We start from the raw sequence: 24,461 nt of genomic DNA on the forward strand, positions 1-24,461 counted from the left end.
AATGCAGAGCCCGGAACATAGTGAGCTTCTGGCTTTTAAGGTGGGCTGGATAGGAGGCTGGAACAGAGGGCAGGTGCACAAAATCAACTCAGAAGTGAGTTGGAGCCGGAGCGCCCTTAAGGGGGGGGGACTACAATTGTGACATAAACGCGCTCAGGGGTAGGACAGCAGTCTCTGCAGGGGACGCATTTGTAAAAACCTGGCGGTATGAATCATAGAGTAGGTTAAAGTTCACATATTAAAATAAACTCCTTACCAGTTTATCGTGCAAGAGATTTGTAAAGCAGATCCCTTACAAGTACACGTTTTCTTTCTTTTTTGGCGCAGTAATGTAACAGAATAATGAACAAGGCAGCAACCTGTCCAAAGGCGAGGCAATATTTCTTTACAATTATTTGCAAAACACACAGCACTATTATGTATAGATATTCACAAAGATTATGAGTACCGGGACCCTTTCTTTCATAGAACTGGGAAATGGAACCCTCAACTGAGGCACAAACACTCCAGAGCAAAAAGAGAGGACCTGCTCCTTATAAGATAAGGGGCCCCATGCAGAAATCTACCTAAAATGGATACGAAACAAGCAAGAACCTTTCTTCCTATTCCAGATGGTGAATAGTGAACAAGTGAGATATTTCTTTAACCTGGCAGATACCAGAAATAAGACATAGATCCTTGCACAACTATAAGGCAACATTCTCTTGCCATAAATCCTAAAGTTGATCTCTTCAGTGCTCAGATTATCTGAATGTATTCTGCAGTCTGCTCTTTCAAAAGAGGACAGTTTCTTCAACCTTCTCCTCCTGTCTTTCGTCTGTCTTCCCTACCTCTTCAATCTCGTCTTTCATATGTTTTGGAACCTTTTTTTTTTAACCATCCTAAGAATTTGAAACATTTTGATATTCATGTGGAAGCATTTTAATAAAGACAGCTCAACCTGGTACTTGTAAATTGCATTTAAAATAAAACAAATCTCACAATTTTAAAATGACTTAAGTATTCCTTTACTTGCACCCATGTCCCTCGAGGGTACTGTTGAATTACGTTTTAGGTATTAACGCATTTCAGAAGTGTACTAATCTTTTAATTCTCAGTAACACATGGGTTAGCCTGCAATATTCTGTCTTTTGGGTATCCCTGCAGGTAAAAACCACATAAAGTCGCATCAAATGACATGTCTTTCCAAATCAGTCTTTCACCATTAATAGAAGGGATTGACAGATTTTTGTAACAGTGCCAGAAGCTTAGGTGAAGCTGCCAGGAGTCATGCCTATGATTGCATGTGATTTGCAATTGCATGTGACTTTCAACTGGTCTTTGCAATATTTGTTATTTTTAACAATTTTAAGTTGAGTGTGGGTTGTCTGACAAAACATTATATGAGATCGTATTTTTGGATGTGGCCTTAAATGGGTGATATTGTCTTAAACTAGCGTTTCTCTTTTCCTACAATTCCTCCTATTAATGAAAATGTTTTTTTTTACTTTTAATCTGACATGCAGACATCAAACACCATGTCCTGGACTCTGTACCACCTGGCCAGAGACCAGCGTGTTCAAGATCGTCTGTACCAAGAAATCACCTCTGTTTGCCCCGGACTCCAGGTTCCCACTACAGATGACCTTTCCAAAATGCCATATTTGAAGGCCATCATCAAAGAGATCCTTAGGTAGGCCACGGAGAATAATCACTTTTATAAAGAGCTCTTAATTGTACACATGAAACATCCAGGGTATATTTATATCACACTATGTTTAGAAGTTACTATTGTGTAATGGGATTTTCTTATTAGTTGCTGTATTAGCCTCTGTGTTTGTTTTTACAAATATGTGGTTAAACTAGTAACTCAATTAAATGTAATTTACTTTATTCCAGCACACACTGGTCCTCGTTCATACAGCAGAGTGGATTTAGCTGAATTTAGCAGCAACATTTCCTCAGAGTAATATGAAACTCCAAATGATCAAAGAAGGTTAACGGGGTTCATTTGTTACAAGTCACTAACTCACATCTGCTAGTGACCCTTTCATAAACCATACCTCCCATGAGGGAGGGGTGAGTGGCATACAGGAGAAGGTGAAGTAAGGGGGAGAACAGGAATATCTGAACATCACACACTTCTTGTGAGTCTTGTAGAGGCAGTCCACCACTCACTGTTCTGTGTGCAAGCAAAAAGACCCAGGACCATTAGATGCTATGTACTGTAATTAGCAGAGGTAGTCAGATTGTTGAGCAAGAAGATAGTGTATTTTCCAAGTAAATCCAGAACTTTCCCCGAGAAGTACTTAACCTTTGTCGTGGGTTGGACTTGGCTTGGTTCCTCTTTGTTGAATATGTTCTTATGTTTTGTAGTGTTTCCGTTTCTGAGAAAAAGTTGGCATTCACTTTGTTTTGCTCAAGTCACTGGGCATCGTCTCAGCCACTCAGAATTGTGGTTTTGGAATCATCATGATTTGTGAGACAGATCTGCCTTGAAGGCAAATTTTGCTTTTAACTCCTTGGTTTCATATGTACTGTCATAAGATCAACAGCGATAAAGGCACTGTGCTTTTACGGTAGCTTATATTGTTAAGTTTAATAAGTAGTTAATTTGATTTGGCTTAGAGCATTTTTGGATTTTCAAATTACGGATTTATTAATGGACCTGTCAAAGCATAATTCCTACAAATTCAGCTCTCCTTTAGAGTTTAAATTGATGTTCTGTAAAATGTTGTGCTTCCCACTCTTTGAAACAGGAGCAATTATAAACCCATTGCTACTGTTAAATTGTATTTGGTTCCAAATTAAAACCAATCAAACTGGGAATTTTCCAATTTCCAGCTACGGAAAGACTCAAACAGTGAGAAGGCAGCAAGGTAAAAATGAAACCAAATTACATATATATTTTAAGAAAATGTCCCAGTGCAACTAGCCTCAACACGATTTGATGAATTTTCCCTGATCCATTACAGTTGCGTTGGTGATGTTACAGAACCAACTGATAAGTAGGGAGGTTAAGAAATTACCATTCTAATGTAATTTTTGAACAACTATTTTGAACCTGCAGTAGCCCTCTGACCTTAAATAATATATATAGATTAAAATAAAATTAATCTCCTCAAGCACATATCAGTTGTTGTGCGAGGTGCCTGGAATTTCAATAATATGAGCTGCAACAGACTGAAAAAGTTTGTAGGTTTGGGTAATGTTTGATGTTTGTAACTTTTACAAAAGTCCCTTACGAAGGCTATTCGCTTCAGCGAGTATTTTTGAAAACTTAAACTTGTGGCACAGCCAGCAGGTGTACCGGGTTCCTCACCTTGGCTTGAGACTTCTGTATAAGAGTCCATTCCAATGAACAAGGCTGGAATCTTGTCACCACCGTTTTTTCAAAGTTAGAGTCTCATTTGTAAGTTGCCATGGCCACCCAGCTTTCCTTTCAAGACCGCCTGAATGCCGCGTACAAAGTCTTCCCATTGCTGTTCATAAATCAGCACGGTCGTGATGTGGGAACTGTCAATAGAGGTGGAAGTCTGTTGCAGTCCACTAGTGTGCCATGTGAGAACATGTATTGTTGACAGGGGAGTAATGGGGAACAGTAAATACTGGGCCTGCAGGATAATCCAGGGTGTTTTTTTTCGAAAAGAGTAGGGGTGTAACCCCGGCGTCTTGGCAAAATTTCCCTCTGCTGTTTACCAGTCATGGCCTCCTAATAATCCCCAACTATGAATTGGTTTCATCATTCTGTTCTCCCCACTGATAGCTGATGTGTGGTGAGCGTTCTGGCCCACTATGGCTGCCGTCGCATCATCCAGGTGGGGGCTGCACATTGGTGGTGGTGGAGGGGAGTCCCCATTACCTGTAAAGCACTTTGAGTGGAGTGTCCAGAAAAGCGCTATAGAAGTGTAAGCAATTATTATAATGTGAAGCTTGTATTTTCCTTGAAGAGTATCAGCTTTGGAATGGGATGCACTCTTGTGGTTCCACACTACAAGCCGGAAAGGATACATTTCTAAGGCTCTTCTAACTTTGTGTGTCATTGGTTCACTGTCAACATGTGTTTTCCACAAGCCAGAGTGGTCAGATTCGAATTCCTTACACCCAAAGTATTGCTAAAAATATGTGACCGACTGGATAGCTGCGCAAAGCTCCCTGTCGTTAGTAGATTTGTATTCAGTATTTCAAAAACGTGAGTCGCATTTGCCAGAACAACGTTCTCTTGACTCCTGATTCTTTCAGACCTGTGCTAAAACAGCTGGTATAGCAGTGTTTAAGGAATCGCTATAGAGAATAAAAGGTTGGTTTAAATCTGGAAAAGCTATCACAAGAAGCTGGTCAGGAGTAACTTTTAGGTAGTTGAACACATTGAACAGTCAACGTCACAGGAAAACCCTTTTTTGTTAACTGAAAAGGTGTGGCTGCCTTCTTTGTAGTCTTTAAAAACCCTTTGCAATAATACAACATTTACAATCTCATAAAGACCCTTATCTGTGGAGGGGAGGCAAGTTGAAGGGACGGTTTTTCACAAGCATTGTGTTTGGGTCTTGGCTGAAGACCATTTACAGAGACATGTCTCAAGAAGACTTCTCAGCTCTCAATCATGTCAGCATTTCAAAACCTTCAAAACACATCCTCTAGGTAGCTATCCTTAAATGAAATACTTAAAATAAGGATGTCATTGCGATCTGTTTAGCATTTTCTGCAGTGGAACCCCTGCAAAACCACTTCAACAAAATGTTGGATGTATATAAGAAAGTCCAGCGGGACATAAACTAAATTGATACTGCCCGACTCCTGTTGTATTTGATCGGATGCTTCCTTCTCCAAATGCTAGTAGCCAAAAGACAGGTCCATCATGCTGAAGACAGGGGCACTAGCTGACGTGCGGACGTTATCTGCAATCTGAGGACGAGGTTGAAATCTGTGGGTGGCGACAGTTTTGATTCCTGTAGACAGGGCAAAAACACTGGTTTCCATCTTTGTTATAGGCGAGAACTACTGGGAAGACTCCAGTCTGTGCCTTGCTGTGCCAGCACTGTGATGTAACTGGTGATTTACTTGTTTTTATCTTATTTCTAATCATAGAGAAGAAACAGTAAGATGATTCTCTGATGGAACTGGCTGTTCCTGTCCTGGTGGATTATTTCTGAATATTCATGCTGTGAGTCAGTGCTGAAGAAGTTTAAACGCTAAAACAGAAGCTCAGCTTCATTTCCTCTCTTTCCCAGACAGAGTACATTGGAAACATCATGAGGTGGCATGTCTTTGTTGTACATGTGGGTCTTGTTGCCAGACGGCTGAGCCAACAAATTGTCTCTAAGGCTTCTGCCACTGAAAGAGGAAAGACAGGCCAAAATGAAGTTTTAACACACTCATGCAATTAAGGAGAATGGCTCTATACCAAGACAGGCGCTCCAGCTGCAAATTCTAGCATCAGACCATTTCGAATGGATTGCAAAATAACTGAATTACTGCGAAGGGGAGAAACTTGGAGTACACATGGAGTGATTTGATGTCAGAATTTTATTGTCCCCTTGGCAGCGCGAGTAGTTACAGTATCTTGTCTGCCATGTTAACAAGAATTATGTGAACTTCATTGTCTCTGTAATACGAGACCAAGAGCCTTTGATAAGAGAAGTGGCGTTGTCCAAGCATGAGGACACATTTCATGTCTTTTGCCTCTGGATTGCTCGTCAGTCATGTTAATTTCAGAAGTACCTGTAGTCCTTTCCTTCAGAAGCAGGTGTTAAATCCATCAGTGCTCTGTACTGTACGTGTCCTATGTAAGACTTCGTTTTATCTTTGGTTTTGTAACTGTTTCACACCACATTGTAAATTTTTCCTTTTACTGACTTATAAGGCTCTGAATAATATGGCTTCATCATATGTATCTGAATTCTCCATGATCACATTCCCTCTTGTAGACATTCTGTTGTGGCTGGTCCTTTGCTCTTTGTACCTAGGACTAAATGTCACAGTATTTATGAGTAGCTGTGCCTTTTCTGTTCCTGTTCTAATATTATGGAATGCTCTTCCTCTGATATTTTAAATCTAAACTTCAGACTCACTTTTCTGTTAGAGCCTATGTCTGATTATCTTAAAGTTTCATTTTATTTTACTTTTTTAGTTGATTTTTTTCTCTTCTCTTCATCATCCTCGGGTTTGGAAAGGTACTTTATGTAATAACTTTAGGAATGTGTTTTGGTTTCATTTTACTTTTCCATTGATTTATTTTTCTCTTGAGTCTTTTCTGTAGAAAACAGGATTATGTCAAGCAACCAAATTTTCAAATTTTATTCCTTCTGTGCATTGTCGGAGTTGACGGATTCTGGTGGACTAACAGGGAAATTCCAGCTCTATAGACTTCCCCTAATTCTTGCCAGAAACTAGGTTTCCGGTCTTGCTTTTCCATATGTTTGGAAAGATATCATGAATTGTCAACAAAAAATGATTGGGGAGCTTTTTCCCAATCTCATAGTTTCCTTTATCAATAACAGAAGGACCTTTTTCTATAATTTGGAATAATAGAAATGTATTGTCTTTTTGGCGTCCACAGTTGACTCCGGTATCAAGACTGAATACAATCTGATGACTGATACAGTATGTACGATCTAATGGAGTTTGATAATAGCAGGAGTAAAAAAAGTCTGTAGACAGTAATAGATATTTATTGCTCTCTTGTTGTAAAGGAACTTTCCTGTAATATTTAGATGCTGTTTTGTTTTAGTCTTAGAACCTGATACATCTGTATCAGGTAAATGGATATATTTTTCTTTTCTATTAAGATTCATTGAGTACCCTTAGAATCCCATATTAATGCTTTAATATACTATTCCTTGACAGTAGGACTTGTTTGAGATCTGTCAAAACTGCTGGCGGTTTTATTTAGAGTGTTTTTGTTTTCTTCCCTCTCTGCTTGTATTCCTCAGCTTATGCAATAAATTGCTCCCGGTAGCCTATTTGTATCCTTTCTCTTGCATGACCATCATCAGAAACATTTTTACTTAAGAAAATAACACTCTTCCATTGTGCATTACACTGTTTTGCTCTGGGGCAACCCAGTACATGTCTGTGTGCAATAACAATGATTCTCATGATTTCACAACATCTATCTTTATAGAGTCTCTCGGTAAGGAAGTGATTTTCAATCACTCAACCATGAAGTCCAAATTGTTTTTTTTTTAACAATTAAGGAATCAAGTTGTAGAAAGGCACACATCAAGAGCAGGGCTAGGGTTAGTAACGGTTTACAATAAATATAAAAATATTCAAAGATATACTCTTCGTATATAGAACTGACAGCACATAGACTGCCTAGTTTAGACTATCCCTCCAGATTTAGCAGCTGGGCAAGAAGGAAACAGTATATATTACATTGTGAAGCCAAAGGCAACTTTGAAAGTGTCAGAGAGTTCAGTGGCTGAGATGGGAGAAAATAGCCATAGGTCAACAACATCCTGGTAACTTCACAATGGGTTCTTGTATGGGACTGAAAACAAATCTCAAATCCCGCATGGGGATTTGCAATAAAGCATCAAATTGATACTGCAAATGTGCCAAAGGATTTTGTGGTCAACCAGAACTAATCTGGACATTTCTAAATTAAATGCAAAATGTCATATCTGACGCAAACTCAACATACTGTACTATAGTCAGTCAAAACCATCCCTACTGTCAAGCATGGTGGTAGCAGCATTGTTAGACATGTAGTTCTTCCTCCCAGAGGAAGAGTTCTTTTAAGGAAAACGTTCTCTTGACCTCAAATTGGGATGAAAATTCACCAGTTCTTTCCATACTAGCAGCATTTAACTGTTCTCAAATTCCTGTGAAAATGGCGAACAGCTGGAGGGCTGTGAGACTTCTGGTACATGAACTTTCCGGAATGCCTAACACTTTTGATGACGGACCACTAAATGTACTGTAGTGCGAGTTACACTACTGTGATTTTTAAACATTTTTGGTGATGATAGCTAATTTTTTTTTCAGGTTGTACCCCGTGGTTCCAGGAAATGGTCGACTAACCGTAGAAAATGAAGTTATCGTGGATGACTACTGGTTCCCAAAGAAGGTAGGGTCCTGGGGCTGTTCTTTGAAATGTTTTGAACTGGCCCAGATAATGCAAAAGTAAGACATTCTCCTTTACCTGAGGAGAAATCAGGGTTAGGATTAGTAATGATTTACTTTGTAATATATAAAGGACAGCTAATTGTGTAAATTTTCCTATTTCTCTTATCCATATTTACATGTACCAGAGCAATGTTAAGATTGGACATTTGAAAGCTTAGACAGTATTACCTTCCCATTGTTTTGAGTGGGAGACACCTTGATATATATTAATTTAGGGTGCGATGGGACACCATCTTGCTGCCTGTAAAATAAACTGTGCTAGCAGGCCTAGGCAAACAGGTATTTTTTAAAATAGAGGAAACTAACTTTTTGCAGAAGATTTGCACTATCCATTGCAGCAGAAGCATGTGAAAAGAAAACAAAATGGACTTGGAAAACTGAATTATTTTGGCATTTTGGAAGCTTCAGATATTTTACATGATGTGATGAAATTGCTGCAGTTGGCTAATGACTTGGAGTTTAACAGCTTCAATGTACTCTTGCCATTATGCCCTAAGCTAACATTGGGAATCCACACAGGGTTTTTTCAGTTCATTTCATGCCTGAACATTGCACCAATGTCTGTAATAGCTTCAGAGTGTCGACACATTTGTTTCTACTTTCTTTTCAATATAAGGCCATAAACAGATAGATCACAGAAAAATGCGTGATGAAGCTTAGCTTACATCAAGACATTATATACAAAATGTTTCTATTCTGAATATGTGTAATCAAGTATTTTCTTAATGTCCATAACAAATTAAATATGCTATTAGCGCCCATGCAGTTAGTACTAAGTTATTGATTCAAGGATATGCCTTGAACAACAATTTCTTTATGGCCTGTTATGACGTGAAAGGTTTTCCTAGGTGTGAATCGGTGCTGACAACCGAGTTACGTATTATGGGTGTTTGGGTGGTCTCTCACGGTTTGGCTTGCGGATCCCCTCTGGGCTTCTGTGATGTGCTGGTGGTCCCCTTTCGGAGACGCCTACTCAGTCCAAAACGCCAGTTCGTCACGCAGAGGCAATAGTCTCTTCAGTTCCTCTTTGTCTCCTGTGGATCAAACCCAACCGAAAGAGCCAGAACAAACGAATTCTTGTTGAAGACTCCATTTCTCTTCATTGTCTAAAACTGTCCATTTATTTCACTGGGACACCCTTACACACTTTACTGGGCTCATCCATTCGCACTGTATATGGCCAGGCTTTGCGTTTAATGGGAAGAAATATGACCCATGTGTCCTTGGACACCTACTGGCGTACGTACGTTACACCTCTTGTGCCCAGCTTCCAACTTTAAGCAACACTATACAACACCGTAAAACAACCCCACAATGACTCCGGAGTATCAAAACTAAATCCAAAAATACATACTTGAGTAAAAATGCTAATATCTACTCGGGATCTGTCTTTCGTGAATCAAATCCAATCCGTAACAAAATTACTGCAATTTTTTCATAATCCTCCTTAAACAATACTGACCTACACTGCTATTAAGACTGCAGGCAGAGACAACTTCTCTTGTGCTATTTATTTACTATGCATGAAATGCTTAAAAGTTGAAAAGAACATCATGTTTAATGTCTGTTATTCACACTCTCTCACACTAGCTCTTTGTCATTCATTGTTATTTTTCACATTCTAAGTGTTTTTAAAACATTTCAGACAAGGCTAATTTTAATTAAACATTAAGTGTAAGTCTATCATTAACTTAATGGGTCATTACTGTAATTATTCGGTTTACACGCGGAAAAGGTGTACACTGCTGTACATTTATGTCATCATGTCCTGGTTCCTTTTATTGTTGAAAGAAATATGTTGCAACTAACATCCTCAAGGGAATTTTCCCATCCTACAAAACCCCATTAATCCCTATTTGTTATTTCTTACTGGGAAATTATTCCCTGCTTAAAGTTCCCGTTTTACAGTCTCCCATTAAAAATGTTAAATGGAGACCCCCTGTATATCACATGTTGACATGATTAGTTTGTGTCTAATAAAACGGTATATGCCCACCTTGTATAATACGATCATTTGACAAGCTAATAACATCAGAATATTCAACATGGGTACATTGAACACAGGTGCAGACGGTAAATATTGTTATATAACAGGGAGGTATTCCTGCAATATGAGTACATATTTCTTTTTTTTTCTATAATACAAAAGGTCAGATTCTAAAAGGTTAAGTCTTTTTGATATGTCAATTAGTAAAAATATCTGAAGTAGAAATACTGTTTTCCATTAATCCTATTCACAGTTACTGTACAATGCTTTGAGGACAAAATTAAAAAAATAGCCATCACAGTTTTTCAGATTCTACCGCTTCGCTAGTTTAAACGCTGTACAAAAGCAGAAAGTTGTTAGCAGTTCTGAAACTTTTCATTCCATTTCAATAAGGCCTTCCTCATTTTAACCGTTTAGAGAGTGCAAAGTAATTATTGATACAGTTTAGCACATGTTTTACCAAGTAGGTTCTGACCCATTTTAAACTGAAACTGCAACATGTAAACTTCCAAAATAAGTTCTCACTACAGCACTAGGCAGAAGGTTCTAGAAAAACAATGAGGGCAGTCATTTGGTTTAAAGCAGGAGTCCCATTTGGAGGCTTTTTCTCTTGTCATTAGAATGATGCCTACCAAATTTGAGGTTAATGTTAGGTCTTGAAGAGGGGTTTACAGTGTGGGATGTCAAGATCAGAGACCATCTACTGTAGCAAGAGTGCCAAGTCAGAACTGGTAATATCTCTTCGTAATGAAGAACAGATAAAATGTTCAGTGCACCTTGTGGACAGGGTGTACATGGAGAACAAGGAGAAATGTTCTGTGGAGAAAATGTAAGTGAATCATTCACACAGTAGGAGGCAGTTTATGATTTATCCAAAACACTGTCTTCGAAAATGGTCTCATCTGAAACATTCAAGTTTGTTAGTAATTAAGGGACCATATTAAGATTGCGTTACAAAGATATTGTAACGCAACGGGGGCTCAGGCGGGCGCCCTTGCCGCATCTGGTCGGCCCAAAGTATAGGTGGCTCGAACCCGGGACTTCCGCGTCTCTCTGCAGCGACCTAGCCCCGTGAGCTAAAGAGAGCTCTCCACAGCCCAGTAGCTGTGGTCCTGCTATCACAGGGAAGGGCGGTGACGTCACCCGCTCTGGTACGCCGGCTCTTACACACACTGCTTGTCGGCCGTAAGCGTTACACTCTCCCCCGCTTAAATCGCCGTCCCCGGCGAAGGGCTATCCCACCCCGCTTCTGACACCAATGTAACGCAACGGGGGCTCAGGCGGGCGCCCTTGCCGCATCTGGTCGGCCCAAAGTATAGGTGGCTCGAACCCGGGACTTCCGCGTCTCTCTGCAGCGACCTAGCCCCGTGAGCTAAAGAGAGATCTCTCCACAGCCCAGTAGCTGCGGTCCTGCTATGACAGGGAAGGGCGGTGACGTCACCCGCTCTGGTACGCCGGCTCTTACACACACTGCTTGTCGGCCGTAAGCGTTACAATATAAAACAAAGAAACCAGTTCCCTTGTATTACCCCTTGTATCAAACAGAGCAGACCTCGGTAAACTTCACCTCTTGGGGGATGCCCTCAGGAAAGCCTGGAGGCTCATGTTGTGACTAATCGAGCTAAGATCATCCTCATTGAAAATGTCTGTTAGCATTAACAGAAGGATCAAAGTCGATAAATAGTTGATCAGAATCAGATCAGAATTTGCACCAAACATTTCATGAACAAGAAATTTACTCTGGTATATTTGGTGCTGCAGAAACATTTTACATATGTACCATATACAAACAAGACAATAGACATCATTAAGAAAGCACACATACTGTATGACTAAGAATTCTGATTAAATAAAAATGGGCATAGGAAAGAATTAAGTTTAAGAAAATGTAAAAGAGATATTAAGGGCCTTTGAACTGTTTTACGCAATTTCTTGGCCTGCGCCTTTTTACAGCTTTATCCCTGAATTCCCTGAATGAAAGCCCTAGTACTGCACATTGCTGTCCATTGGGATGTTTGGCATGTGTCAGTTGGACTGTATTTCTTGAAGTGTCAATATGTGCTATTTTGTGTATGTGATCGTGACTTTAATCTTTCTCACCCTGCTGTAAACCTGTCACTTGACTGCTGAGAGGTTTCTTCCTTTCTGTCCTTGTGCTGGTGTTAATTTCAGCAGTTGTTTGCCCTTCCTGTGCATTATAATGCACCTGCAGGTGCTTATCTAACTGTATATCTGCCTTTTGGCAACAGACACAGTTTCACCTTTGCCACTATGCTGCCAGCCATGATGAGACGGAATTCCCGGATCCCGAGAGGTTCCTGCCCGAACGCTGGTTGAGGGGAGGAGAGAGGTACCAGCACCACCCTTACAGCTCCATCCCGTTTGGGGTGGGAGTCCGGGCCTGCGTGGGCAAGAGGGTGGCCGAGCTGGAGATGTACTTTGCACTGTCACGGGTAAGTTATTTAACTGTAAGTTATATAACACTTGTTGGTCTAAAGACACATACCAGATAAGTCAAGGTTAAAAGAGTTCATTGCAAGGAAACGAACTTGCAGAAGAGAGCAGTAAAAAAAAAAAAGCTTTAAAGGATATATTGCTTTTGCAAAAGCCTTCTGTTGCAGAATTGCGGATTGGTGTTTGTCTGTTACATTGATTCATTAGACCATAATTACAGAATGAGTGGGTTAATTACAAATGCCGTTGCCAAAATAGTTTTGTCATAGTTTAGTACTATTAATTTGATAGTAATAAAGAGCTTGCACAGAACATTTAATTAGTTTGACACTTCTATATATTGAATTTGAAAAGAACACAGTCTCCTCTAGTTTTTACTGTTCGCCAGGCATGAGAAATCAGAAACAGACCCTCGACGTTCATTAGTGTTGTTTAAGCTTGAACAAGAGATTTTTTTATATGGTTAACTGCAAGGTATACCAACTATGCGCGTATCGTGTTCTAGCTGATAGCTATGGTTCGGTGACACATCTCTTATCTCGCCAGCTGATGCAGCACTTTGAGGTTCAACCAGAAGTGGGGTCGGGCGTCCTGGAGCCCAAAACCCGCACACTCATGATCCCTGGGGGTTCCATCAACCTGCACTTCGTTTCCAGGAAGTAAAGGAAGAGCATGAGAGCAGCTGTAGAGCTTTTCGGTATGCAAAAGACATGGGAAATGATGGGTAAAAGAGGGATATGTAATGGGACATTACTGTTAACTTTAAAGGCAGATTACAGCAGAACTGTAAATTGTAATCCAAGTATCCACACATTTCATCTCCAGTCAACACTTTTTTAATAGGTTTTGTTTTTAAAACCTCAACTTCAGCAAAACCCAACTGATGCTAAAGTACAAAGTACAATTAAATGCAGAAATTGGATTTGTGTGGAGCAAAAGGCTGATTTTCTGATACAGTTGCTTTGTTAAGCATATTTGCAGTGACTACAGTAGATTAAACTATCATTTGCTAATTGACATATAATACCTGTATTTAGAACTTTCATACCTGGGAACAGTCTTATCAGCTTTTTAAGGTTACTAGGAATTGATTAGGAGTTTTGGCTGCTGGATTTTATTACAGTTTCATTTTCATCACTGTGTAGTTCAAGACATACATGTCCTGTATATCTGAGTCAATTCAGTTTTTAACTAAAACCAGTCTGGAAGCAGGTAATTAGGACAAATTGTTGTATATAGCCATGTAATGAGTGCTGGCAAAGCAATCTAAAAACACAATTTCCATAAAGTAAAAGGGCAGTAATAAGTATCAAAGCAGATATTAACTTGAACACACACATGTAGTCTTATAAATGTTGACGAATGTGGTTTTAAAGTTTACCAAGCTTTTACCAAGTTTTAATCTACACTATAAAGAGGTTTTCAGCACAATAAATTAAATGTTTTAACCTAAAACACACAGACCACCAAAACTTTTGTTTACTAAGAGCAGAACGTCAGGTCAGGAAAAGTAAGAAAGATTTTCCTTGATGGTTTGATTCCCATCAAGTGATGTCTAACAATTACTTTAGAGTCAAAGTAAGGGTCAGTGTGTCTGTGGAAAGTGGGGGGAAAACATAGTATCTAGGCATAAACCTGGGCATAAAATGCAAGCTGCACACAGAAAGATCTCCAGGCATCAAGAGCTGTGAGGCAGCAGGGCGAACCTCCATGATGGTACAGTATGTCATTCCCATTGTTACAATCATATAACGATTCTAGGATCCCATCTAGCTACAGTAGTAATACAGTACAGGAGAAGAAGTCACGTTAAATATTCTCTGCCTGGGTTTTCTCCTTAAAACTGTAGGATACATGGAAGAATATGAACGTTGAATAATTAAACAATAGAAAAAAATTAAATGCATTCAAATATTTGTCACAATTTTGAAGAAAAAAATTGTTACACAGTTAAGTGGATTTCATATAAGGTGGCTGCTGTTCTAAATGATGAATTGTCCATCCAATCATGTGTAAAACATCAATCATCCAGTGAGATCCTTAATGGCAGAGTTCGGGTTTCATAAACCAATGCAACATTTTTAAAAAACAGAAACATAGAATACCACATGATTTTAAACTTTGGAAGTGTTGGTGTACCTTTGAATATTTTCTGTCTATGCTTTGCTTTAGCTTGTACTTTTATTCTCTTTGTCATACTGTGTCTGTTTGTGGAATATTTGCTCACACCATTTTAGTTTCTTTATTTCAGATAGAAATTGATCAATACTTAGCTTTTTATTTATATTATAGATAGCTGAAAGCAATCCACTCCTACAATATGCACAAACAATCTACTTTTTATTGTTATGTGATGATTGCCTTCACATTTATCGCAGTTACTGTGAATTATGTCGTTTCCCATGATGCAGATCTTGGCTGCATTCCTAGTGTAGAGCCCAGTGCAGGGAGCTCAGGAAATTGGACTCTAACCTCCTGTCAAGGCACATTATCTCTCTGGGCAGTAGGGTTAGAAATATACTTTGACAGTGTAGAATCATCTGCACTTCAGTTAGCCCTAGTCAATGTGTGAGCTGTAGTTAGTGGAAGACTATATTTTTTGTAGTAGTCAGGATAGGTGAAGAGAGGTGTGAAATGAAACCTACAATGAAGAGAGAATTTAGAAGAAAAGTAGTCTGTCGTTAAGAGAAGGGGGAAGGTGTGATCCTAGCTGCAGGATAATTTTAGTTTCTGTAGTCTTCCTGATGTATGAGTTCAGAAAACCATGGCCGTCAGGGCTGAAATGAGAAACAATGGGCTTGGAGAGATCTTTAATCTTCACAGCCCTGACGTGTTCTCTGAAGCGGTCTCCGAGTCTCCTTCCTGTTTCTCCATGGCTGGGCATTTACTGCAAGAGATACAGTAAATAAGGTTGCTGGAGGTACAGGATGGCATCTGGGTGATCTGGAATTGTCCTGAGGGACCTTGAATGAGTGTGGTGTTAGATGTGTACTTGCAGGTGACACAACGAGCTCTGTTGCAAGGGAAAGTGCCTGGTGTGGATGGTTGCTGAGGGCATTCAAGGGAGCTGACTATATATTTTGGTGTTTCTCTTAAATTAGACTTTGAAGACGACTGAAGGATCGGGCGTTTTTTTTTTTCCTTTTGGATTTATTTTCATGTTCATATACAGTACATAACTATTTTGTACAGAATCTGGAAAAACCTGTTTTTGGTTCCTTCCTTTTATTAAATTATTGGTATTAAGTCTGGCTTGTTGAGTCATGTTTTTGTGTTATTTTTTGCACATGTACTGTATTTCGGGAGTGCAAATGCAAGTAGTTGTTTAGTTTGTTTTGAGCCTACTTCTTGCCATCAAAACAATGTTTTGTCATCTATATAAAGCTGATATTAAAAATTAACATGTGAAATATAAATGTGTAAGAATTCTTTTTTAAGTGTAGAAGGCTACTTTCTCTCTAAGAGAATATGGTACAATTAGAAAATGGGAAATTAGAATTAAGACAGCAACCATATCATCCTGCAACTCACAACTGGAAGACCACTGAAACTCTGCGGGTGTCAGGCTGGCCAGTACCTGGATGGGAGACCTCCTGGGGAAAAACCAAGGTTTCTTTTGGAAGAGATGTTAGTGGGACCAACAGGGAGTGCTCACCCCGTGGTCTGTGTGGGTCCTAATGCCCCATTATAGTGATGGGGTCACTATACTGTAAAAAGGCGCCATCCTTCGGATGAGAAGTAAAACCGAGGTCCTGACTTAGCTTTGATGAAATCTTCGCCTAACTACCTTTAGAAATGATTGAGTCTATTTTGTGTAATCATAGTATCATTAAAGAACAGGACCAAAAAGCAAAGTTTGGGTGATGTGAAATCCACCTTAATCTAACATGGCTTTGTCCTATGTAAATTTACAGTACGCAGTAGTTTTTCTGGGTTGTTTAGAATAGGTCAGGGGTCAATGCAGAATTTTTCCATTGTTTGCATCAGGCAGGAAGTCGGACAAAAATGAAAATATATCACCATTTGCACACCAACAACTTACAATGAAAAGAAAACCAGAAATGAGTTTTATTTTTCCTTTGTATAACATCAGGCTTTTCAATTTGCTGAAACGGGAAACAAATGAGAGAAAGGATCTCATTCCAACTGTAGATGGCACTATACACTTACAGAATTCTTCTGTTCTCTTTCTTGAGTGCTCAAGAAAGATCTTAAATTAATTTCCTTGAACAATATTCTTCTGTTCTTTGTTCCACCTAAACTTTCACTTTACTGTACCTCAAAAAAATGCAATCCGTTCAATCATCATCTGTAAAAAAAACCTTGGAAGACTGCTTGCCAAAGTAAGCAGACATTATCTACAGTACACAAAAAGGAACAAAAACAGAAGAGGTTGCAGAATTGGATTAGCAAAATGTGGCATTCATGAGGAAATGTTTGTCTCTTGTAGTTTTGTGATGGGTCTTAATGTTTATTGATCTCGTTATTTTACCCCCCAAAAATGTGCAACATGTCTCCAGCATTACTGTTGTGTTGTTTAATGTAGGGAATATTTCAGAGGACCTGAACATCATAGAGCCCTGAAGTCAGGTCACCATTGATCCCTACAAGTGGGATGGGAATTCTGAAGTGACTGAACATTGACTGGTCTGTTGTCACAACAGTTAGCGTATCGTTCTGCAAATCGGTGAATCATGTGCTGACATCCATCACACTGGTCTACATGAACCCTTGACTCATCAGAGAGGGCTCAACTGCACTGCTGAAAAGCCCACCTGAGCTGTTGTACCACTATAACTGATCGTACGAAATACCACAACTCCTTTCTGTTTTTCTTTCTTGATTTTCACCTTGGTTGACGTTCAACAGGCTAAATCGCCTCATTATTGAGAATGTTAACGGGTTATAGATAGGAGGTGATGTAGTGCTATTAGCAACTGTCTGAATCACACAAGTGTATCTGTCAGTCATGAATGATTGTTCAGAATGATTAGTCATTGTTTCTCTCCTAGTCATTGCTCCATGAGCATACATGCATAAATAAAGTGTTATTTCATTTGATAGTAAGTCTTTGCTTTTCCAGATGGCTTTAATTTGTGTGACCTAATCACAGTGCCTTAGATCACTAACCCATTCTGACTATTTATATTGAGATATATTTAAAAAGTACAGAAGGGACATTATGTTTTGAGGCTATAAATTGCATTGATAAGCCCTCATTTAAGTATGTTAGTTCCTTTCTTCGAAAGATGTTATTAGACCATTTGTAAAGGAGATGCCATTTGGTTCATGTAGTCTGTTTGGTTTTTAAGAAGCTGCTGTAAGCGATTTCAGGATCCCAAATCCAAGAAATGTATCAGGCTTCTCTTCTCTGGACAGATACCTGAGCAGCAACTCAAATTTTACACAGTCTTCTAAATGAGGTCTTGCTTGTGCAGCATACAATTTTAACATGACATTGTTACACTGAGAGTAGCTGATAGTAAGGGATGAACCCTATGCGGAGACAGGGAACTGGAAGAGCTGCGAGCAGAACAGACAGGGAGTTCCAAGGTCGAAGTCCAGACACACAGTAGATCAAAAAGCCAAAAGGTCTTGGAGCAATAAGTGTCACAGTCGTAATCCCTCCTCTTAAGAGCGCTCCAGCCCTTTTGTAGTTTAGTTACATGCACCTGCCCCCAATCCTGCCCCTCCTTATTTAAGCCTGGCACTCTCCCTATTCTGGGCTCAGCATTGGGAGATGGACGCCCAGAAAGCCACCTACCAGCTGGTTCAGGAGAGAGCCGACTGCTTAGGCTTTACCATGGCGTCCTGACCATCCGAGTCCGGGTCTCGGAGAGTCTGGCCTCGTTGCCCTGTTTTTATTCCCTGTCCCTGTTCCGGATCCCATTCCAGATTTTAACCATGTTATGTTTCATCTTGGATGGATCATCCCGTTTTGGACTTTGGACTGCGCCCCCGATTTCGCCCTCTGGACTCTTTGGACTTGTTTGCCTTGGCCACGCCCCACCCGAGCACCAGATCACTGTCGTCAATCCCCCCTGTCTGTTCTGTCCTGTTCCTCGTCGTCTCCCCCGTTGTCCTTCTCCACTTACTTCCAGATTATACCTTCTGCATAGGGTCCTGACCTAAGCTTCGCGGGAGCCTGGACCGGCTCCCGTTACAATAAGTATACGAGAGAGAATCCAGAAATCATGGTAGAAAGATAAGGCAAAAGTCCAAGGGCCAAAAAGGGAAAGCAGAGAGTATCTCATGGAAAACAAGACATGTACTGTAGCTCTCAAAGCGAAAACCCAATATTGAGCAAGGTTGAAAAAGGGAGCAGGGTTTAAGTAGGCTGGGGGGGAGGCGTGGTGATGAGTTAATGAGGTCTGATTAACCTACACCTCCCCAGAGTGGATGAGGTACATACTATCGGTTTGGGTGCCCTCTGGTGGCAGGATGCTGGCACTGTAACAGACATCCCATCACCCATACATCCATTTTCTAATCACTTCCTCCAATTCAGGCTTGAGGGGGAGCTGGAGCCTATCCCAGCAAGCCACTGGCAATGATATCCCTGTACATTGCAGGGCAGATATACTGTACACACACTCACACCTAGGGGCAATTTTCCCAAAAACCATTTAACCTTCCAGTATGTCTTTGGACCATGGTGGGAGGAAACCAGAGCACCCAAAGGAAACCCATGCGATCAGGTCCAGAACTGGGCTCATTTCTGAGAAGCATAGCAAATCCCTGCATCACTGTGCTGCCCTAACATACTGTAACACCCCTTGAATCTAATTTTGCACTTCTTCCATATCCTTACATTTGGTCTTCCTTTTTTATTGCTTCCCCAGATTGTCCCGAAGATGTAAATGGTGTATCATTACAAAACCTACCTGTTTCCCACTTTTTGTTTGCAGTTTACGTTTTTGCTGAAAGCATGTAAAACCTTGCACATATCAACATTAAACATTATCTAATAATCTTTTATGTAGAACTCTAAGCCTTCTGAAAGTCTTAATATCTGTACTGTTTCATGCTCTGTGTGTTCGTTACTGTTGTAGTTAAGCAAGGTAATAAAATCCATGCTGGCCTAACCTCTAGGATCTAAGTTCTGTATAAGGAATCCTCTAGTTTTGTTCTAATTATAGTTACCAAAGCCTTACAGATAACAGAAATCACTTATTGGTCTATAATTACATGGTCACACCTATTATGTCTGGACACTTTATCAGTGATTCTGTTACTCTGTTATACTGTAAATAACATTAACAAATCCTTATCAGTTATGTCTTTATCTGTATGTATTATATTGGACAACAGATGTTCCTGACAGTACATGGCACTGTGCATTGTAGTGCATTACCAGCTAATCCACATTCATTTTTTGCTAGGCTTTTTTAGAGTGGGCTGTAATCTTTTCCACTCAATTTATAGCAATTAAAAAATCAGTAGCATGTTAAGTGAACGAAAATCAAATGTAACAATTAATGTGAACATAAAAGTTGATGATAGCATTAATTATTGAACATTGAAGATCAAAGCAGGCATGTTCTGCTAAATTGATTATATCAGTACATCATATGCAAGCCTAGACCTGCTGTAATAATTTAACCTGTGTAAAGTACGCAGAATATGCTAGTTCTAAAATTAATTGACAAATTACATGATTAATGTTTGGTTTAACATGATAGATCTTCATTCTATGGTAAAACATCTTTCCTGGAGCCACACACCTCACAGATGTGTTTAATTTGACAATAGTCAATGAACCAGCAGAGATTGTTTCCAGTGGTGAGGTTATTGCAGACAAGATTTTACTGCTGAGATGGTGATGTCTTGATGCAAATTTGGCTTTGCTTCGTGCTTTCATTTTAATTTTCTAAAACAGTTATAAAACCAAAAGGAGGCTTTTATCCAGACTGTGTTTGTACAGTATAATTCAAGCCATGTTGTTGAAGCTGAAACCTGGGTTTCTTACAGGAAACAGCTGAATGAGATCTGTGGCACAATTAACGACTAACTACCAAACAGGCTAGATGGGCCTCTTTTCGTTTGTAAATGTTCTTATGTTCTTAAATTGACATTGGCCCACACAGCATCCTGACTGGTATGGGAACTGCTCCACCCGAGATCGCAAAGTGCTGTAGAGTGTGGTGAAGTCAGCGCAGCTCATTACCGGCTGTGAGCTACCAAACATCCAGGAGATCTACTCAGCTAGATGTCTGAAGAAGGCCAGGTCCATTCTCAAGGACCCCAGTCATCCCAGTCACAAACTGTTTTCCCTCCTACTGTCCGGTAAACGGTACCAAAGCATTCGGTCCAAGTCCAACAGACTACGGAACAGCTTCTACCTCCATGCAATAAGACTGCTAAATAGCCAACCTGCAGCTCCTTTAGCAAATCACCTGTAATGGCTACATGGACCCACAGTTTTCACTGTATTCAGCATAACTGCACTACTTGTATATATTGCACACACCATGGACACATAACAGCTCTACTCATATTGAGTTTTATTCAATTTAAAAAAACGTAACCTCAATTTAATGATTCTTGTGATTTGTGATTTTTGTGTTTATGTCATTTTTGTGTTTTTGTGAATTGTGTGATTTTTGTGAGCTCGCAGAAAAGCCATTTCATTGCCAGCAACTCCTGCTGCATGCCGTATTGTTGTGCATTTGATAAATAAACTTTGATTTGCTTTGATTTGATTTGACTATGTGTCTGTACCGTTTTCTGATGATTCTTCACAATTGCCACGATCGTAATCGCTCCTCTTAAGGGCGCTCCGGCTCTCTCACATTTTGCTAATTCCATGCACGTGCCTAATCCTGCCCCTCCTTATTTAAGCCGGGCGCTCTCGCTATTACTGGCTCTGCATTGGAAGACGGACGCCCGGAGGCCCGCCTACCATCAAGTCGCCCTATGTCCACGGCTTGAGGACATAGACCTCCTATTGGCGTCCTGACCCAGCTGAGTCCGTGGCTCAGAGCGTCTGGCCTCGTCATCCCGTTTTTATTCCCCGTCCCTGTACTTGATCCCGGTGTCTTGTTTTCGTCTCGGGTGGATCAACTGGATTTGGACCTTGGACTTTGCCCCGGATTTCCCCTTGGACTCCCTTGGACTTCTTCGCCCTGGCCCTGCCCCCCCCGAGCACCAGCTCGCTGTCGTCACGCCCCCCTGTCTGTCAACCTGCCCAGTTCCTCGTCCTCTCCTCCCCGTTGTCCTTTTCCACTTACTTCCGGATTATACCGTCTGCATAGGGTCCAGAGCTATGCTTCGTTACAACAATACAGGAGAGGAGTCATGGTGCAACACTTTCAGTCAGCATCCACAAAGGGTATACTTTAGATTGTAACAGTCGTGTCCTTCATTTGCCTTTAGATAAAAAAAAAGCTTTCACTGAAAAATTGATTTCCAGTTGAGTATAGTTTAATTCTGGACATTTATATCATTATGGGATTAGTGTCAGTACCAGTGACGTTTATGTGACTATTTGTATATCAGCATTAATTCCAACTGTAACGCTAATCCTAACCCCAGCCCTAAAGATAATTGAGTAATTTCTGCTTTAATGAGGTCAAACACACATACTAGTTATACAGCAGTCCCAACAATTACATCATCAGCATGGTTGAGTAGGCAATCCACTTATATTACTATGCTTTTACAAAGAGCATAGGAATAAAGGTGGGTGATGGGGAGTTTCTCTGATTTAGAGGATTGCACCCAGCTAATCAATGGCAGCCTTTATTTTCTGGTTGAAAATATTAACATAAATGATCAATAAGCTGTTTACATTATGTGTTTGTGTCCTTTTCTCTTTGCCTCACAGCTGGAAGATGCAGGTGTATTTCCCACTAACTTTTTTGACTCAGTGTGCTAGACCGGAGAGCTATCTCGACTCCTAAAAGATCTATATAACAACACAGGGGACCTTGTCAGAAAATTAATGTTTTCCTTTTTATTTCTCCTTTATTTGACAAACATCTGGTGACGGACAATCATAAATAATGTATCTCCTCCTCTGATGGTATTGTTAGAGCTGTAATTAGGAGATCATTTCCTAACACACATCAAGCAAACTGAATTTACAGTATTTCAGATGCTGTAATGTTGAACAGCATGGATGTCACTCAGTTGTGGTTGAATTTTGTTTTAGTTTTGGTCATTGGAAAGCAGGAAATGAGGACAGTAGGGTGAGTTATAGAGAAAGAACATTACGCCTAGTGTGCTACCAGGAAAGACCTTGATAAATTCTACCATTCCCATCTGCAGTTTCACTCCTCAATACAAGCATAATTGCTGTGTAAACTCCAAGATCTCTCTTTAGCTCTATATGGAAAAGGGGTAATATTCCCTCTTGCAGGCAAGCAGTTGCTAAAGGTTATTATTTTAACATTTTTCTCTGTAGTAACTAAAATACATTTTTTACTCTTTTGATTTTGATCAAATATCTACCTGCATGTCTTGGGCCTGGTTCTGGCTAGTTCTTGCTAATTTATTTTGTTCATCTGAGCAAAACCGATCATCTGATTTCTTAATTGCAAGTCATACTGTACATACTGTACATCCTGTCTGGCTGTTTATTTGAATCCATTAAATTGTTACAGTACAACAAGCAGGTGAACAATTTAGCCTGAAACACTATTAAAAGGTAGTGAAAAGCATATTAATAATAATAATTAATTAATAATTGCTTACACTTATATAGCGCTTTTCTGGACACTCCACTCAATGCGCTTTACAGGTAATGGGGACTCCCCTCCACCACCACCAAGGTGCAGCATCCACCTGGATGATAAACCTTACATATAAGTATGCATGCACTGTAACATTATTGTATGTACTGTATACAGTAAATGTTGTTGAGCCTTTGTAGACCTCTGCAATTTAATGGGAAATTACTGTATATATTAGTTGATTATGAGGTTACTTCTTGTGTAATGTATCCTCAAAGAAATGTTCCAGTACTTTACAAATACAGATATCAGCCTATTCATGAAAGCCACTCTGACTTTAAAGACCTTATGCTTGGTGAGTCGTGTTCTGGTTAATTCTGGGAACCTTGCCTACACAGTTCTGTTTCCAACCCCCTGTGACTCAACCATCCAACATGACTGCAATCCACCCATTCATTCATTTCCTAACTGCTTCAACCAATTCAGGTTCATGAGGGAGCTGGAGACTATCCCAGCAAGCAATGGGAACAAGCTGGGATACACGCTGAACAGAAAGCTGGTCCATTGTAGGGCTCAGTGTGGGTCATAACACTTTACCTGGCATTTCATAAACATTACATATGGGTCTTTCGTACATTTCGTTCATTAATGAAATTATGAGGGGGCTTGATCCAATTACATAAGATTCTGAATGATCCTGACAAAGGTCATCCAAAAAGTTACTCCAGGATCAAAAAGTAAGATGCGAACCCGGGGACACAAATTTTAATCGATAGATAGTGCTGTTAGGTGGGAAAGGTGAACATGAAGCACTTCTTTACGTAAAGAGTGGTGGGTGTTTGGAGCAAGTTTGCTGTTGAAATTAATTCCATCTGATCCGAACCACACAAGATATTTCAAATGGCTTCTTCTCTTGCTTTTTGTGTCTTACTGTATGCTCTTCCCCGCCCCCCCAAACACACCTCAAACAAAGGGATTCTCTGCTAAGTTAATAGCCTAGATACGATGGGATTCCAGACGTACAGTATTTGCTTTTCTTCAACTCCCTCAGCTCTAGCACTTTAATGTCTCTGGAGGTCTTAATGGTTATTCTGGGAATTACAGCTTCATTGCATTTCAAACACCCGTTGCAAACATTTTTTTTTCTCCAGGCAATAGTACTGGAACTCCTCCTCATTCAGTTCATTTGTGACTTTTTTTTTTTAAATCACGAAGTTAGTCCGTCTGATGAAGCTTTT

General features: G+C 40.0%; 1 protein-coding gene across 1 annotated transcript in view; it reads left to right on the top strand.

Moving 5' to 3' along the window:
- cyp27a2 (cytochrome P450 family 27 subfamily A member 2) overlaps window positions 1–15,966 on the top strand; it is a 32,322-nt gene extending 16,356 nt beyond the window's left edge. The window contains exons 6-9 of the mRNA XM_088606723.1: window positions 1,506–1,672; window positions 7,969–8,050; window positions 12,346–12,549; window positions 13,097–15,966. Of these exons, the coding sequence (XP_088462849.1) occupies window positions 1,506–1,672; window positions 7,969–8,050; window positions 12,346–12,549; window positions 13,097–13,213 (570 nt within the window). The 3' untranslated portion in view covers window positions 13,214–15,966. The remainder of the gene's footprint in view (window positions 1–1,505; window positions 1,673–7,968; window positions 8,051–12,345; window positions 12,550–13,096) is intronic.
- The last annotated feature ends 8,495 nt before the right edge of the window (window positions 15,967–24,461 follow it).

This window comes from Lepisosteus platostomus, chromosome 14 (assembly GCF_059453375.1).
Source record: "Lepisosteus platostomus isolate fLepPlt1 chromosome 14, fLepPlt1.hap1, whole genome shotgun sequence".
Lineage (NCBI taxonomy): Eukaryota > Metazoa > Chordata > Actinopteri > Semionotiformes > Lepisosteidae > Lepisosteus > Lepisosteus platostomus.